This window comes from Canis aureus, chromosome 27 (genome assembly GCF_053574225.1).
Source record: "Canis aureus isolate CA01 chromosome 27, VMU_Caureus_v.1.0, whole genome shotgun sequence".
Lineage (NCBI taxonomy): Eukaryota > Metazoa > Chordata > Mammalia > Carnivora > Canidae > Canis > Canis aureus.
Window position 1 is genome coordinate 34,317,529 of NC_135637.1, and position 19,437 is coordinate 34,336,965.

Sequence of the window (19,437 nt, forward strand, 5' to 3'; positions counted from 1 at the left end):
TCTGGTGGGATGTTTTAATGACAAAGGGCATTCCAGTGTAATGCTTGAGATTTGCCCTGAAAATATCAATCAATTACCATTGCAATTTTAAACAAGAAAGGATGTTTTAAAAGGGCAAATAAACAAGCCAGAAAGAGAAGCACCTTCTAACCTGAAGAGAGACAATATTCTTTGTTTCAGTAATTTTCCTCTTAGGAATGATTGTAAAGAAATAATTAGAGGGGTGCCTGGGCAGCTCAGTGGTTGAGCATCTGCCTTTGGCTCAGGTCATGATCCCAGGGTCCCGGAATCAAGTCCCACATCAGGCTCCCCACAGGGAGCATGCTTCTCCCTCCACCTATGTCTCTGCCTCTCTTTCTGTGTGTCTCTCATGAATAAATAAATAAAATCTTTTAAAAAAGAGAGAGAGAAATAGGGGATCCCTGGGTGGCTCAGTGGTTTACTGCCTGCCTTTGGCCCAGGCGTGATCCTGGAGTCCCGGGATGGAGTCCCACGTCGGGCTCCTGGCATGGTGCCTGCTTCTCCCTCCTCCTATGTCTCTGCCTCTCTCTCTCTCTCTCTCTCTCTATCTATCATAAATAAATAAATAAATCTTTAAAAAAAAGAGAGAGAAATAATGAGAAATCTTCAGGCAAAGATTATGTAAATAAAATATTTTCATCACAGTCTTGTGTGTATCAGTTGAAAATCTGAAATAACCTAAATAACATTAGGAAAATAAATTATTACACCACTTGTTGAAACATTAGGTTAAGCTATGAAACTCTGATAGTCAACCAAATTTTTTTTAAGATTTTATTTATTTATTCATAGAGATACAGAGAGAGAGAGAGAGAGAGGCAGAGACACAGGCAGGGGGAGAAGCAGGCTCCATGCAGGAAGCCCGACGTGGGACTCAATCCAGGGTCTCCAGGATCACGCCCCAGGCTGCAGGCGGCGCTAAACCGCTGCGCCACCAGGGCTGCCCTCAACCAAATTTTTTAATAAAAACAATGCTTTCATAAAACTTGACCTAATAATACAGACATTAAAAATAATATTTTTCTAAGACTAAATAATGACATGAACAATGAATAATGACAGAATAATGTTTTAAATGTTCTATAAATTCATAAGAGGAATGATCTAAATTATGACAGAAAAAGTACTAGAAGAAAATACATCAAAATGTTGACAGTTATGAGAGGTAGAATGACCAGTGGTTTTATATTCCTTTTCTTTTTTTTAAGTGGGCTTCAAGCTTGAGGCCAACATGGGGCTTGAACTCACGACCCTGAGATCAAGACCTAAGCTGAGATCAAGTCAGACATAACCGACTGAGCCACTCAGGTGCCCTGAGGTTTTACATTTCTTTGTGCTTTTTAAATATTTGCCAAAACATGTTCTAGGAGAAAATGTTACAATCAGGGAAAACATGTAAGTTAAAAATACATACATATGGGGGAAAATCCATACTTTTATGATTAAATAGTTAAAAGAGCATAAAGTAACAGGCAAGAGAGGAATGGAAATATTAAATTCCCACTTTTCTTCAATGTCCCTCCATTTTACAGTCAGAGGGGAAAATAAAATACAAAGAGAGCTACAGACCAACCACAATAAAGTGATGGTTTCAGAGACTCCAGACTCTTCCACCAGTGAATCTCACATCCTGACAAAAAGAATAATCTCTCAAGAAACATCCCTATAAATAAGAAATCGAAGAAAGTGGACTTATAGCAGACTGAGTCAATGAGATCCAAAGAATGCTGATTGACCACCATGGAACCAAAGGGAGGAGTCTGAGGCCCTGTCAAAATCTACGTACTTTGTTCTGTGCAATACTTTACCAACACCTTGTTCAAACACACAGAAGATATACAATGCCACATACCTGACAGGTGAAGCTAATGTGCTACAAGATAAAATGGAAACTTGGAACTCCTCAAAATTGTCATAACCTCATTATTATATATAGAAAAAATATGACTGTACACAAAAAGATAACTCAATATCACCACATGCCAAATACATATACACTTAAGATTTTAAATATTTTTGCTCTCAGTCCTTTTCTCTGTCCCTAGAGATTGCAAGTCTTCTTACCTAAGGACTAGGAATCCTTTCTCTTGAAAATATTTATGTAATATGTTGTACCTGCTTGGCTATTTAATAAGGTAAGATTGTTTTGTCTTTGCAATCTCTTAACAGATTGCTTGTGATGCACATCATGTCCTGGTTTAATGCTTATTCAATAACTACTACCTTCTGTGGAGAGGGCTTCTCTACTACCTTCGTGGAAAGCACTTGGGAAATTTTGTTGGGAATTATATTTCCCCAGCAATAGTGCCTGAAGGACTATTTTTAATGGGGTGATCAGAAAAGACCTAAGAAGGTGCCCATTAAAATGAGATCTGATTAAGAAGGAACCAGCCAGGACAAATCAGGCAAAAGCATTCTGGCAGAGGCCACTGGAGAGGCAGAATAATGGGAAAGAAAAAGTGGGGATGTACAGAAGTCCAAGTACGGGCAGAAACTGGGAGCCTGGTTTGTACTGTAATAGCAATAGAGCCAAGGTGGTGCACATTAAAAACCCCAGTTTAGAACTGAGGTTTGGAAGAATCCTTCTGGCCGCCGCATGAAAAATGCATTTGGGAGGACAAGAGTGAAACCACAGAGAGGTCAGGAGATGCTTCAGTAGGCCAGGCAAAGATGGTAATGATCAAAACAGACAGAAACAGTCCAGCTCAGGATGTTTCAGTGGAAGATTATAAGACTTGATGATGGACAACATGTGGAAGCGAGGGAAAGACTGGGTTGCCACTCGAAAAAGTACCTGAAGATGATGCAGGATGATGTGGGGTCTGAGAACTATTCCATACAAGAAGCAGTTAAGAAGCAACATTTAGCCTGGAGACAATAAGACTATAGATAAATACAACTGCTGTCTTCATGTATTTGAAGGGTTCCAGTAACGTCATCAGTAATATCTACCCCTATTTGTGCAACAGTTATTAGTGCATTTATCTGTCCACTAATCTGCAAGCTCCCGGGAGGCACAAAATCATCTCTTATCTTCGTATCTCTGTCTTCTACACTGGGGACAAGCGCTAAGACAGACATACTCACTCTCCCCCAGGATGCAGGCCTGCCTCTATTCTTAGTTTTTGCTCAGACTTCATTGGCCAGTGTGGCAGGTTCTCTTCTCAATCCAGGCTGCCAGCCTATTCTGGCACTTGCCCCAGAGGGGAGGCAAACCCCAAGGTCTCTTCATTTACATCAAGCATAAGAACTAGATTTCTCCTCACAGGGCAGATGTTCTGGATTGGGTTTCATTTCCTGTTTGCTTATTCCTTTCTTTTTTAGGCATTACACTCTGGAAACTAATACTCAGAGTGGATGTAAACATGAGCTCTAGCAATATCCCAGGATAAGAATTCCCCATCAGGAACATGTTTAAACCCTGCTGCTCATGTAGCTGTCACCCTACTTGGTAGAGACATCTGAAGGCAGCACAATTTTTACCATTCTTGTCTCCATCTTAAATCCCCAGAGGAGCTCTGGGCTATTCTTTTTTTTTTTTTTCTTTTTAAAGATTTTATTTATTTATTCATGAGAGACAGAGAGAGAGAGAGAGAGAGAGAGAGAGAGAAGCAGAGACACAGGCAGAGGGAGAAGCAGGCTCCATGCAAAGAGCCCGATGTGGGACTCGATCCTAGGTCTCCAGGATCACACCCCAGGCTGCAGGCGGCGCTAAACCGCTGCGCCACGGGGCTGCCCAGCTTTGGGCTATTCTGACTTCAAACCTTCCTCTCTATCTCCACTTAATTAAAAATATATAAATAGAAATCATTTGTGACAATTTAAGATTACTCTAAAAGCTAGACACGCAGTTTTAAAATGTGAAGGAAAGATACCAAAAAGAACTAATAAACCACTTAGAGACCTACATAATAATTCAGGAATGCATGAACCACATCTGTGTGGCAGGCAGAACAATGGCCTGCCCAAAGGTGTCTGTGTCCTGGAACCTGTGAGCATGTTACCTCCCATGGCAAATGGATGTAATTAGGTTGCAGATATAAACAGGTTAAAAGGACTTTGAACTGAAGAGATTATTCTAGATTATTTCAGTGAGACCAATGTACGGGAGAGGCAAAAGAGGAGGTGAGAGTGACAGGATGTGAGGGCTTGGCCCCACATTGCTGGTGTTGAAGATGGAAGAAGAGGCTATGATCGAGGAATGTAGGGATCTCTAGAAGCTATAATGGCAATGGTTGTCCCCTGGAGTCTCAAGGAAGGTATATAGCCCCGCCATCACCTCTTTAGTCCAGTGACACCAGTGTTGGGCTTCTAATCTATAGAACTGCAAAACAATAAATTAGTGTTGTTCTAAACCACTAAGTTTGGGCAGCCGAGGTGCTCAGTGGTTTAGCACCGCCTTCAGCTCAGGGCGTGATCCTAGAGACCCTGGATGGAGTTCCAGGTCAGGATCCCTGCATGGAGCCTGCTTCTCCCTCTGCCTGTGTCTCTGCGCCTCTCTCTGTGTCTCTCATGAATAAATAAATAAAATCTTAAAAAAAAAAAAAACCACTAAGTTTATGGTAATTTATTACAGCTACAATAGAAAACTAACACAATTGGTCATAGAATATTATACAAAACTCAAGACCTAGACTACCTATCCAGCAAGATATAAACATTACTAATCAGATTATAGGCAATACTTAATTCCATCTTTTTTTTTCCCTGTATTTTCCATTGGGAACATTGTTAATTAACTTTAGAATCAGAAATTTTTTAAAAAAATTTTAAATACTGCAAACAACTTTGCTATTAATGCATTTATCTATCTATTTATCTCTCTAACTGGGGGGTGGGGCAGGGGGAAGAGGCGAGAGAATCTCAACAGGCTCAGTGTAGAGCCTGATCCCACGACCCCAAGATCATAACCAGAGCCCAAAACACGAGTCAGACACTCAACCAAATGAGCCACCCAGGCACCCCAATGCATATCTTTTTTTTTTTTTTAGTATTTTATTTATTTATTCATGAGAGACACAGAGAGAGAGACAGAGATAGAGGCAGAGACACAGGCAGAGGGAGAAGCAGGCCCCACACAGGAAGCCCGATGCGGGACTCGATCCCGGGTCCCCAGGACCACACCCCGGGCCGCAATGAGCCACCCAGGCACCCCAATATCTTATTTTTAAAAGGATGATAATATTTATACTCTGAAAGCTTGAAAAATAAGAGAAAAGTGTATAGAGTTTCAAAGAATATAATCTGGGTAATCCAAGAACAAAGAAGTAATGTAAAACTGAAAGAAAATCTAAGTCAAATAAGCTAAACAGATATCTTCTACAGACAACAGTCTTATAACTTCTTTAATTCCAACATCTCACTATCAGTAAATCAATTCCTATTTATTTATTTTTTAAAGATTCTTAATTAATTTCTATACCCATTGTGAGGTTCAAATTTACAACCCTGAGATCAAGAGTCACGTGCTTTACTAACTGAGCCCGCCAGGCACTCCAAAACAACTCCTATTTAACTACAACTTCCCAAAGAGTCTCAATTCAAGGAGAAAAGTTTTTCTGTTTTGAAGGAACAAGAGATGCAGCTATGCCAACCCTGACAAAGACACCTGTGGCTACATAACAACAGACATGGCAAAAAGTGAAGCAGGTAGCACCTGAAACAAGAGACTCGAGCATATAAAGTTTAAATTCACAAAATGGCCTTGAAAATATTTCACAGCTCTACGTGAATAAAACCAAACTTTTAAAATCACTCATTAGAAAAAAAAAAAAGGAAGGAAGGAAGGAAGGAAGGAAGGAAGGAAGGAAGGAAGGAAGGAAGGAAGGAAAGTAAGGAAAGAAAGAAAAGAAAGAAAAAAATTCACAGGACAAATGGAATTTAACACTGAGCTTTTCTTGGTGTAGTTTCTGTAAAAACATCTAGAATCCATGCGAGTTCTACTACTAGACTGAAATGACGTTCACCTGGGCTTCAGACCTGCGGCCCTCTAGTAACTCCCAAATGTACACAGAATTGGAGACGGAGAGCCAGAAGAAATTGCACATTTATCTGCCAAATGTCCCCTTTCAGGTAGATCATGTGTAATCTTATCCTTGTTTATAGGCTAGGCAACTAGGCCCAGATAGGTTAAGTACAAACTTAGACAACAGGCTCTTAACTAGACCCTCTCTCTGACTTTTGTCTCTCTCTACTCCAATATCACCACTGCGGGCCCACAACCTTCAACAGCTCCCCATCCCAGTGAACACTCAATTCACCCTCCCAACCTGGCAATGAAGGTCTTTCCTGATTTCCCCCCAAAACTGGCCCCAAATACAGTGCTTACTTCTCCCTGCCTGGCTTCTTCCATGTTCTTCACTCATCTGCGACATTTCGTTCGATCTGCCTATCTCCCTATAAAAATTCTACCCATCCAAGATCCATCTCAACTGTCTCCCACTTCTCAAAGCTTATCCAGACAGCAGCAATGTGCTATGATCTTTCCCACTGCATCTCCCAATAGCCCATCAAGAGCAATGTACTTGATAATTATCTTGAGATAATTATCTTTTTTTAAAAAAGATTTTATTTATTTAAGACAGAGAGAGCACAAGTGAGGAGGAGGAGCAGCAGAGGGAGAGGGAGAAGCACACTTCCTGCTAAGCAAGGAGCCCGATGCAGGGCTCAATCTCAGACCCTGAGATCATGACCTGAGCCAAAGGCAGATGCTTAACAACTGAGCTACCCAGGCACCCCGAGAGAATTACTTTTTTAAAAAAATATTTTATTTATTCATGAGAGATACAGAGAAAGAGAGAGAGAGAGGCAGAGACACAGGCAGAAGGAAAAGCAGGCTCCACACAGGGAGCCCGATGCGGGACTTGATCCCGGGACTCCAGAATCACGCCCTGGACCGAAGGGAGGTGCCAAACTGCTGAGCTACCCAGGGATCCCTGAGAATTATCTTTTTAAAAATCTTATTTTGGAGTTACTTGAATACTTATCTTCCACTCACTGCAGACAGGACTATATCCCCCTTATCCTATATCCACTGCACCCTACACATTCCATAAACTTAACTATTTAGGGGAACTAAAGCGGCCAATGTGACAGGGATTTAATGGGAGGAGAAGGAAAGGAAAAAGAAGAAGATCACTAGAATCTAGTCTTCCTATTGTAGGGTTTTAACTATGTTGTGACATTTGTCATAAAATCAGTACTGAGCACAGTGCTGGCATGCAATTGGCATTGAACAAATATTTGCAGCAGCATCAAACGAATGGAGGGATGGATGAAAGAATAATCGAATGAAGTCATATATAATATACAGTCACAGCCTCACAATCCTTATGATCTAGCCAGAGTTACACAACCAATAAAAATGACACAACTAGTGAAGAATGCAAGCCAGAAACCAAATGATGATGGGCCCTGAAAGCCTGGCTCTAGGTCTAGGCTCTGATGCAAAATGCCCTTGGAAACTGGGACTCGGGATCCCTGGGTGGCGCAGCGGTTTGGTGCCTGCCTTTGGCCCAGGGCGCGATCCTAGAGACCCGGGATCGAATCCCACATCGGGCTCCCGGTGCATGGAGCCTGCTTCTCCATCTGCCTGTGTCTCTGCCTCTCTCTCTCTCTCTCTCTGTGACTATCATAAATAAATAAAAATTAAAAAAAAAAAGAAAAGAAAAGAAACTGGGACTCTTGTGAAGAGGGAAAAAAAAAAAAAAAGTGAAGACTTGAAACCAGGTCCTACTGAAGTCATCACATATCAGATAAGGGAAAACCAGTTCTGGTGGGTTCCAGTATCTAAATACTGGAAGCTAACAGTTACTGAGCATTTATCACATGTGAGGTGCTGGTTTGTACGATCTCCTCTAATCCTCACAACAGTACACTGAGTAGTTATTATTTATTATCCCCATTCTAAGGATGAAGAAACTGAGACACAGAGAGGTCACTGTCCTAATGCAGAATAATGCATTAATACTATAATTTTTAAAATGAAAAAAAAACTAATTTATTTTCAGAATTTTGCAACAAACTAACAGGTTCATTGTTTTTAGAGGGCAGAGTAGATCCCATCATTGTAAGAGGTCACTAAACTTAAATCTGACAGAGATGGCCAGGGTTACTTCCATTTATAAAAAGGATCCAGAGGGGCTCTGGGCAACACTTTGAGATCAATAAGCCAACGGACAGCAAGGAGGCTATAAAGGTAACTTGCAAAGAACTTTTGACAATATATTTTTTTAAAGATTTTATTTACTTACTCATGAGAGACACAGAAAGAGAGGCAGAGACACAGGCAGAGGGAGAAGCAGGCTCCATGCAGGGAACCCGATGTGGGACTCAATCCCAGGATTCAATCCTGGGACTCCAGGATCACGCGCTGAGCCAAAGGCAGACACTCAACCGCTGGGCCACCCAGGCGTCCCTTGACAATATTTTTTTTAACTCAAGGCCATTAAAAAACAGAGACCAGGGCACCTGGGTGGCTCAGTCGGTTAAGCATCCAACTCTTCATCTCAGCTCAGGTCTTGATCTCAGGGTCATGAATTCAAGCACCAGTGTGGAGCCTACTTTAAAAAAAAAAAGAGAGAGAGAGAGAGAGAGAGAGAGAGAGAGAGAGACCACAAGGTGAATTTAGACTGCCAAAGGAAGGAAATGCCAAACCAAAGAGAAAACAAGATGCCCTCACAAGTCTGGATGACTGGGCAGAAAACTGCAGATGAAAAGTCAAACATAACAGTGGGTGTAGGTAAGGTATTTAGGTCAAAATAAAGCCACTCTAATAGCATTACAAGCTGGCTAATTAAACAATTTTTTAAGAGTACAACTTTTGTTATCTGAAACTTCTGGGAATAGTCTTTCTGGAGAGAAAGAAAATTCCCTGAGAACTAGAGATTAAGCTTTAAGTATTAGTGGCAGTGTTTTGTTAAATCCATTTTTTAATTGTTTTTCTCAAATGTACTGTCCCCATGGAGAACACTGAACATAAGCTAACCTTTGTTGTTGTTGTTGTTTTTAAGATTTTATTTATTTATTCATGAGAGACAGAAAGAGACAGAGATATAGGCAGAGAGAGAAGCAGGATCACAACCTGAGCCAAAGGCAGACGCTGAACCACTGAGCCACTCGGGCATCCCTATGTGTGCCTTTACAAGCAATGAGTGAGTTTGTTTCTTGAGCCCTGCTCATGTGCCTGGTAGGGTACAGTACATACAAATGCACATCTGTGATTCCTGACATATCATTTCAATAGGCAATGATCAGGGTAGCTCCACAGAGTTGGGAGGTTGTGATTTTCACTCCAACTCTGCTGCTTCTTACCTAAGTGACCCAAGATAACGACAAAACCCACCTGAACATCTCGAACTTTGTATTTCCTTCTGTAAAATGTGGACAAAACACCAAGCATATGTGTGTGTGTGTATATACACCTATATATGGAAATCCACAGAATCTTGTTGATGTTGTAAAACTATGCAAATATTGGCAAGTCATCCCCCCTCAAGCTTCAGTTTTCTCACATATAAGAGGATAAACAGATAGTTTTTTGCAACGTATGCTATAGCAATAATATCCTGTCCAAGAACCACCTATAATCATGAGAGAATAACAGGACCTGGGTTTAACTTCCTGCCATAAAACAACTAGGAAAACAAATAAATATATGAAACCACTGATTTCACACACTGGACAAGTAGCACAGGTCTATAATACCTGAGAGACAGGAAACAAAGTAAGCCCTATGACTGCCTGGTTTTCTGCCAGAAGACACATCTCAGACCACGGCATAGGAAAGGGCATTCCAAGCATCATGATGGTCTAAGTGGAAGAGACAGAAAAAGAGTACAGGAAGTCTAAAGTAGCTAGAAATTCTGAAGAGGAGAGAGCTAAACAAAAAATGCTCCAAAAATCATAACAGAGTTCCCCTGAATCTTGGATGGATACTAGACATACCAGTATAGTTGATATTCCATGAAGATGGAAAACAACCACCAGGAAACTGTGAGCTGAATGGCTCCAAGAGCACATACAGAGCTGAGAGGTATCTGAGTTACTCCCACCCAGAGCAGAAAGCCCTCAAAGCATTCAGTAGAGACCTCAAGAGGACCGCACCACAGCAGTGGAGTTAGTTAAACTAACCCTGTAGCAAAAGCTATTATAGACCTGCCCTAACAAAGTTTTAAAGTTAGCTTTGTAATAGATGCAGAAAAAGCATTTGAAAAAAATTCCACAGTACTTCACAATAAAAAACACTCAGCAAACTAGAAATAGGAGGGAATTGGAGGGCCTGGGCGGCTCAGTGGGTTAAGTGTCCAACTTTTGATTTCAGCTCAGGTCATAATCTTGGGATTGTGAGACTGAACCCTGTGATGGGTTCTGCACTGGGCATGGAGTCTGCTTAAGATTCTCCCTCTCCCTCTTCCTTTGCCCCTACCCAGGTCGAAAAGAAAGAAAAGAAAAAAAGAAAAGAAAAGAAAAGAAAAGAAAAGAGAAAAGAAAAGAAAAGAAAAGAGAAAAGAAAAGAAAAGAAAAGAAAAGAAAAGAAAAGAAAAGAAAAGAAAAGAAAAGAAAAGAAATAGAAGGGAACTTGATAAAGGGCATCTATAAAAAACTCACAACTAACATCATATTTACCAGTTAAAGGCTGAAAGTTGCCCCCCCTATCAGGACAAGACAAAGATGTCCACTCTCACTGTCTCCATCTAGTATTATTCTGGAGGTTCTAACCAGGACAATGAGACAAGAAAATGGAAAAAAAGGCATTTGGTTTCAAAAAGAAAAAGCAAAGCTATATTTACAGATGGCATAATCTTGTACATAGAAAATATCCTAATAAGTATTAGAACTAAAAGCAAGTTCAGCAAGGTTGCAGGAACAAGATCAATATAAAAAAAATCAACTGCAACTATTAGGGTTTCAGTCTTACAAGATGAAAGAGTTCTGAAGATGGATAGTGGTGATGGTAGTAAAACATTATAAATGTATTCACCAACACCATTTACTTTGGCTTCTTGGCACTTGTTAGCATTTTCAATTACATTTTCTTACAGTTTTTTGTTTAATGACAGCTCCATGACAGTAAGACGATGTCTACTCATTTTTCCCTCTAATGGGCTCCTTCAAGGCCTGGCATACAGCAAGCCCTCAAAGATAAAAATGAATGAATGAATGATCAAACAAATGTCACCATCGTTTGCTTTATAATGGTACATATAGCTTGGTTTCCCTGAATCCAGACCTCCAGACCAGCCTTACACATAGAAATAGTCAGGAAAAGAGAACAGCTTCAGCAGCAAAGATAGAGCCACTCAGACTAAGTAAGTAGGGCAGCCCTGGTGGTTCAGTGGTTTAGCGCTGCCTTCAGCCCAGGGCCTGATCCTGGAGACCCAGGATCGAGTCCCACTCAGGCTCCCTGCATGGAGCCTGCTTCTCCCTCTCCCTGTGTCTCTCATGAATAAATAAAATTTAAAAATATATATACAATTCTTTAAAAAAAAAAAAAAGAATTAAGTGAATAAATGCAAGTGAGATTTGAGGATTTTTGCCTCAACTCATATAAACTAAAGTACTGTTCTGGCCAGCTTGGCAATTGTGGATGGGTGTTGATGGAAAAAGGCCAAACCTTTTTCCAAAATGCCAAGATGGATGAGAGAAGTAAATACAAAAACAAATAAATATATAAGTAATGAAGAAAATGAAGTGCACAGATACATTTCAGCAATTTAAATCAGGGATGGGAATAGCTGCTGATAGAAGGGATTGGAGGCAACCACATCTCCACTAGGTACAAACTGCAAACAGATAGTAGAAGAGAACATCTGCAGTAAGGAGTCAGAAATAGAACATTTCTGCCCTCTGGGGGAGCAAACAGCTAGTGACACATCAATTCTGAGAATCCCTAAGGACATGGAGATAAACAATGCAGCCATAATCTTAACGCACATTACTCATGGCCCTGAAATATTCATGAGCTCTTTAATGTCTCATCAATTCAATCCAAACTCTAAGTCTGAGACTACCTATGAAGCCACCTGCTTTCTTCTCATTCTCATCCACACTCTTCCCTTTAAATATACTATATTTCTGATGAACCCTATTGCTGCTGTTCTTCATTTTCCTCTGTATTTTACTCTCTGTTCTATCTGAAATGACCTTCCCTTGCCAACCACTGGTGGCATTTACAAATGTCCATCCCTATCACTTTCCGGCCTTCCTTATTCAAAATCTCAGCTGAAAGTAACCTCCCGGCAAGTACCAACAATACTTTTACTTTCTTAGAGCATGTTTCATTCTTTTACCCTTCTATTACATTTTTACTACCCATCAAGAACCATAGAGAAAAGGCTTGGGGCCTGAAGAAAAAATTATCTGTACCTCCCATTGTCACACCAGTAGAGTGCAAAATGGGTAAATATCTTCCCAGAAGAGTTCTATTGAAAAGCCATATGGTTCACTACCACTTCCTTTATGGACAGCCCCCCACCTATCACTGCTTCTACTTACTTGTAAATTAGTTGAGGGTCAGAATTATGTGCACACCTAGTAGACAAAACTGTTGAAAGATACCCAGAGCATAAACAGCTAGAAGCCAGTATCTAAGCAACTGCAAGTATGAAGAGAAACCTGAATTCAAGTTTCCACACAGCAGAAAACAAGAGCACAATATCACATGACCACTTCTACCTTGTAGGTTTTTTGGTTGTTTAATTCATAATTTAACATAGCCAACCATGATCAAATATCATTATCTTAAAATCAAAAGAATAAGACTCCCTCTTATGCTTGCAGAATTGTCAGAAAAAAGAAAATAAAATCCAACAACAACGCTATAGATAAATATACATGAGTTGTCTTGCTGATGCTATCTACCATAACTAAGTACAGTCCTTTGAAAACAGTTGTGCAATAAACATCAAGACCCATCCACAATTTAACAGAAGAATGTGATTCAGAAGAAGACAAGACTCTAGTTGTACAAACATGCTATTTTACAAGGGAAAAACTAGGCAGCGTAAATAGAGAAAGGTTTAATTATGATCTATCAATACAAAATATGATATGTAGCCATTAAAATAATAAATATAGGCTATTTTTTAAACTCTTTTTTTTTAAGATTTTATTTGTTTATTCATGAGAGGCACAGAGAGAGAGAGAGAGAGGCAGAGACACAAGAAGAGGGAGAAGCAGGCTCCATGCAGGGAGCCCGATGTGGGACTCAATCCTGGGTCTCCAGGATCAGGCCCTGGGCTGAAGGCAGCACTAAACCGCTGAGCCATCCGGGCTGCCCAATAGGCTTTTTTTTTTTTTTTTTTTTTAAAAGCAATAACATAAATATAGCTAAAGGCTAAAAAGGAAATCTAAGAAATTAAAATGCTAATGTATTCGGGTTATGGGGTGAATTGTGTCCCTCGCCCCCTAAATTCATATATTGAAATCCTCATCTGCAAGTACCTCAGAATGTGACTGTATTTGGACAAAGGGTTTTTAGATGAGTGAGCCAGTCCTATCAATCTAATATTCTTATAAAAAGAGATTATAATACAAAACGACAGAGAGGAAAGACTATGTGAAGGCACATGAAGACAGCTATCTACAATCAAAGAGAAAGGCTTCAAAAGAAATTAACACTACTGACAGCTTCATCTTGGATTTCTAGCATCCAGAATTATGAGAAAATAAATTTCTGCTGTTTAAGTCATTGTGATCTTTGTTACAATAGCCCTACCAAACTAATACGGTTAATGTGGCATGATTACAGGTAAAGATTTTTTTCTTCTTCCAATTTTTTCTCAAAATATATTAGATCTGGTTTAACAACAGTGGTTCTAGCATCATGAATTTTCTCTACGGACACTAATTTTCCCTCCTCTTACTCTATAGATGGTTGTTTTTCGCATGGCCTCACAAAGGAAAGGGAGTGAGGATGGAAATTTTCAGCTTCACAAGGCTGAAAAAAAATGCCAATATCATGATTTTCACTCCAAGGCAAACCACTCTAAAGGAGTAGATAATCATGCACCTTCAGAAAGCCCTGAGCGTCAGGACATACATTCCTCTAATTAGAGATGAGAGTTAACCAGCACTTCTGGAGCACATCTCTCCATCAGGAAGGCTCTGGCCTGTCCCTAATGCTGCAGTGCCATTTAAATACCACATTGAGGACAGCACGGGTGGCTCAGGCGGTTTAGTGCCACCTTTGGCTCAGGGTGTGATCCTGGGGACCCGGGATAGGGTCCCACATAGGGCTCCCTGCATGGAGCCTGCTTCTCCCTCTGCCTGTGTCTCTGGCCCTCTCTCTCTCTCTGTCTCTCATGAATAAATAAATAAAATCTTAATAAATAAATACCACATTGAGTTAGCTAAGACACTTCAAGATTCTGGCATTCTAACTGAAGAAAAGAGGATATTTTAAGACACGGGAAAATATTCTGATCAAAGCCTCCTGAGGGTGGGAAGGGCAAAGAATGCTGCCTACTTTTCAGCTCTGTCAGGAACTCTTCATGTCCCAGGGTTCAGGGTCCATTAGTATGATACAGGCCAGACAAGGAAAGGCAGGAACAGGTAATCAAGATCCTAGGTACAGAGGAGTATAAGTAGGCAGATCCAGGAGGAAGCTAGACAGAGGCAGCTCAGTACCATTCTGAAGACAAATGAGAATGAGGAAAGCAGAGCAAGACTAGCAGGCAGAAAGAAATCAGAGAGTAGGAGACTGGAAGCCAACCATACATGGAGATTCCACTACAGACAGTACTCTCTTGTCTATTTCTCTCCTCTCACCTTTCTCCGAGAAGGAGAGGGCTGCATGGGATGTGATCTAGAGGGACACTGATGGTGTCTTCAGGATAGCCCTCAATCCTGGGGGTGGGTCTTATGACTGCGGCTCCAGTGTTAGAGCAGCCTAGCAGGAAAAGGTCAAAGCTCAGCTACAGATCAGAGAATAGATACCAAGGGTTTGACTATCTGAACATGGCATGAGTCTGGTCACTGGACGTGGGATACAAGAGTAGATGGGGTACTTGTAGTAAGCCTGACTTGATGCTAATCACCCGAGCAATCTCATTATTAACAGTGTTTCTTATTGATTTGGCCTACCTACCATGTACTAATTAACAGTAGGTGCTCAACAAATGTTTTCTGAATGAAAGAGTGAATTAATTAAAGGAAAAGTAAAATTTACTTAGACAATAGGCTAAGTTTCACAGCCTGGGATCAGAGTGGGTGAGTGGAGTAAGGAAACACCACTGTGGCATATAGTCAGATAAAGACAGGGAAAGTTATGTCGTTAATGTTCCCCAAGTGTCATAAAAGCAGGTCAGGGCTGCCTGAGTTACTAATGTCTGAGCTGAGATGTCAGGTCTAGCTCAGAAAACTGAGCTGTCCTCAGCTCAACCCTATCTGGACCAAGCCTTCTCTCTGGAAAAAAATAAAGAAGAAGAAAAAAAAAAAAAAAACAGAAACAAATAAATGAGAAAAAGAGGTTTTTCAACACTCATCTCCCCACTTAAATCCTCACCTTCATTATCCTGGGTACTCAGAAATTCCTTTACTCTAAAGAACCTCAAAAATACTTCCCTAGGAATGCTGAGGGCTTATTGTCAATTGTTTCAAAGTAGTGGAATGTAGTGAGCAGCCATATATTATAAGACTAAATAGTAACAATGATCCCTAGCATAATCAAGTCTCAGGATCCCAGAGGAGGATAAGAGGAATCCATGTATATCTGATGAATCAGCCATCTACAGAAGCCTTCTCTAAGAAAGAAATTATTTCAAGGTCCCTAAGACCACTCACACATACATAGTTGTACTCGTCACTAAATTACAGTAAATTATACTAGTTTATCAGCAAGAGAAAAAGACAGGTGGAGTCTAGAGAAACCTGTGCATGGGCGTCTTCATGTTCTCTCCCTCCTGTAAAGGTATACACCAAGCATGCTCCCTTCTATAGCAGCAATGTAGTAACATGAATGCTATGTTTGTACCTAGGGATGTCCATTAGAGACACAGCACCTAAGATTTTTATTGATAGACACAGGCACTGTCTGCCTAGCAACCGTCAAAACTCCAGATTCCCAGGAGGAAAGCAGGTGTCAATATAAACCATATTGTTTGTACAAAGAGTCTAGGCACAATGAACCACCCCTATCAGGGAATGGAGGGAACAGTTCAAGTGTCAAGTTCCCAGATGTGAGCCAAGGACCAACATTGCAAGCAACCCCTTCTGAAGACTGCAGCCTCCAGCTGGCTCGGTTAAGTCTTTTCTAAAGTGACTTGTAGGGGGATCCCTGGGTGGCTCAGTGGTTTAGCCCCTGCCTTCGGCCCAGGGCATGATCTTGGAGACCTGGGATCGAGTCCCACACTGGGCTCCCTGCATGGAGCCTGCTTCTCCCTCTGCCTGTGTCTCTGCCTCTCTCTCTCTCTGTGTGTCTCTCATGAATAAATAAATAAAATCTTTAAAAAAATAAAAATAAAGTGACTTGTAAATGTTGCCAAAGAAGCTGAAGTACCTCCCAAACTAAGAGATGGTACTGGGGAGCTGTGAACCTAAAAGCTGTATTAATTATTTGTATATCTTAATTTTGACAACCAAAGCAGTTACTATTAGATACAAAGCTAACAATGCTGCAATTACAGAATGTTCTTTTGATTATGGAAGAAGACTAAAGCAAGCCAGTTGAGCTTAAGGTGCATTTCTCAAGAGTTACTGAGTAGGAAAGGGTACCCTGCTAAAGCCGCAGGACTGTCTTCACCCAATTCCCTAAAATCTCTCCTCTTCTCCAAGTCCAGCAAACAAACTTCTGATATGCTTTTTGGTCCTCCCACTAAGAAGAGAATGTGCTGACTAGCTGGCATGAATTTGTTTGTTTTTTGTTTTAAATATTTTATTTATTTATTCGCGAGAGACACAGAGAGAGAGAAAGAGAGAGGCAGAGACACAGGCAGAGGGAGAAGCAGGTTCCATGCAGGAAGCGTGACACGGGACTCGATCCCAGGACTCCAAGATCAAGGCCTGGGCCGAAGGTGGTGCTAAACTGTGAGCCACCTGGGCTGCCCATTTTTTTTTTTTTTTTTTAAAGGCTGGCATGAATTTGATTTGTTAAGCCAGCACTGTGGTCCATCAGTCAGGCTCATGTAATGCTCACAGTTCTCAATCATTAGGTACCAGGTGCCTGCCTGCCTTTAGTTCTGTCATTTTGTTGATCTTCATAACCTCTTAACACATACTGTTCATGTATTTTGCAGAAGAAAGCAAAGTTCAGATTGGGGAACTCACCTACCCAGAATCACACTAATATAAGCAAATGATACGGGATTTAAATTCAGGTATTCATATCTCTAGAACTCATGTACTTTCTCCTGAATTCCTCCTTCAATTAGAAGTCAAGTTGGCATCAATCTCCCAGGACCTGTTCACCCTACAGGTAAGTTAGAAATCAGATTTAAGAACCCACAAAGCCAAGGACACTATGCAGAGAGCCTAATACAGCATTTCAGCCTCACCCTCACCAGGGCCACAAAACGACTCTCAACTGCAGCAGATGGGTCTCCAGTCTCTACCACTTTTCTCCTACTCTTAGACAACAGATCTCTTTGTACCTGCCAGAAAGCTGCATCGGAAAAAAAAAAAAAAAAAAACATCGCATAGGGTGTCTCGGTGACACAGCTGATCCAGCAGCCAGCTCTTGGTTTCAGCTGGGGTCCTGATCTCAGGGTCATGAAATCCAGCCCAGCTCTGAAGTCCGCAGTCCACCTAAAACTCTCTAACCTTCTCCCTCTACCCCTCCAGATCATGCATATGCTCTCTCTCTCCCTCTCTCTAATAAATAAATCTTAATTTTATTTTTTTTAAGATTTTATTTATGTATTCATGAGAGAGAGAGAGAGAGAGAGAGGCAGAGACACAGGCAGAGGGAGAAGCAGGCTCCATGCAGGGAGTGTGATGTGGGACTCCATCCCGTGACTCCAGGACCACCTTCTGGGCCAAAGGCGGCGCTAAACCGCCAAGCCACCCAGGGATCCCCTAAATCTTAATTTTAAAAAAGAGAAAGGAAAAAATGAATACCACCCCTTCAGTCCTAACACCCCATAATTAATCTCATCACAGGTTGGTTGGGGAGGAAAGCTGATGTTTACTGCTCACCCACTCTACGGAAGGCCCTTTATGCTTGAATTCGTTTACTCCTCAAGAACCACTGCATTTCACCCATAAGGAAACAGGCTCTCAGAGTTGAAATAACTTGCCCAAGTTATATTATGGGAGGACCAAGAGAGAAAGTGCGGGGAACAAACAGGTCTGACTCTAAAATCTGGGTTCTTTCCACCAGTGGAGGCACACCTTTGAATTTCCTTTCACCTTTCTCCCGAGGCAAAGAAAGTCCCCCCGGCATCAATTCGCCTTCCTCCTCTGAAGCAATCCTGAATTCAATCCTCTGCCCGCTGACACTTCATTCCTCCTCGCTGCCACCATCCCTCTTCAAAACACCATCTCCTACCAGTCTAATGCCCCCTCTAGACTCACAGAAAGACAACGCGCCGATCTGCATTTCAGAAGCTCTTTCAGATGTACTGTTTCATCCTCCCTTCACAGCAGCGTGAGGCGGGCAAAGCAGGTAAGCACCCCCCTCCTCGCCCCCCCCCCCCTTTACGAGAACAGCATCTCTCCAAGGTCACGGAATAAGCAGCAGAGGAAGTCGGGAGCTGAGCCCCTAGGGTTCGACTCTGGTCCTTTGCTCTTCCCACAGCTTCTCCCTGCCTGCCGCCCCCGCCCCTGCGATGTCACAAGGTGCCTCCTTGGCTCAAACCCCGGCCTGTGGCTCAGGTCCCTCTCGCGCCACCGACCCGCCAAGTCCCCGTCTGCCCTGCGCACTCCTTGCCCAAACCACCCCGTTACCCCCCTCTCTCTTCACCGGCGATCTCCACCCACGGGCCTCCTCACCACCCCCCGTCCTGTCACAGGCAGCTGGCGAGCCCTGTTCAGCCTCCCACAGACCCTCGCCCCGCCGATCACCCGCTTTGCCGCCCCGAACCCCCTTCTCCTGTCAGCCCGAGGCCCGGGGCGGCCAAGGCTACCTTCTCCAAAGACGCCGGTCTCTGCACGGCCAGGGAGCGGGCCAACGACAGGACCGTGTTGAAGTAGAAGCCCCTCGAGGAGCTGGAGCCGGAGCTGGAGCCGCCGCCGCCGCCGGAGCTGCCGCCGCCCCCTCCCCGGGCCGCGGCAGCCGCCATCATCGCGCGCGCGGCGGCGCTGCCCGCGGGCTCCTCGCACCCTGCCTGCGAGCGCCACAGCCCACGGCGCAGGCGCGGCGGCATCCGCCTTCCCCGCCACGTGACCTCTGTTGTCGACACCGAGTGGGGCGTGGCCGCGGGGCGGTCCCACCGCGGGAGGGGAGAGAGAAGCCGAGCGGTCGGCCTCGGCCGCGCGCAC

General features: G+C 42.5%; 1 protein-coding gene across 1 annotated transcript in view; it reads right to left on the reverse strand.

The window, feature by feature from the left end:
• Window positions 1-19,253, reverse strand: part of PI4KA (phosphatidylinositol 4-kinase alpha) — a 117,797-nt gene extending 98,544 nt beyond the window's left edge. Inside the window, exon 1 of the mRNA XM_077874597.1 lies at window positions 19,083-19,253. Within this exon, the coding sequence (XP_077730723.1) occupies window positions 19,083-19,241 (159 nt within the window). The 5' untranslated portion in view covers window positions 19,242-19,253. The remainder of the gene's footprint in view (window positions 1-19,082) is intronic.
• Between the last annotated feature and the right edge of the window lie 184 nt (window positions 19,254-19,437).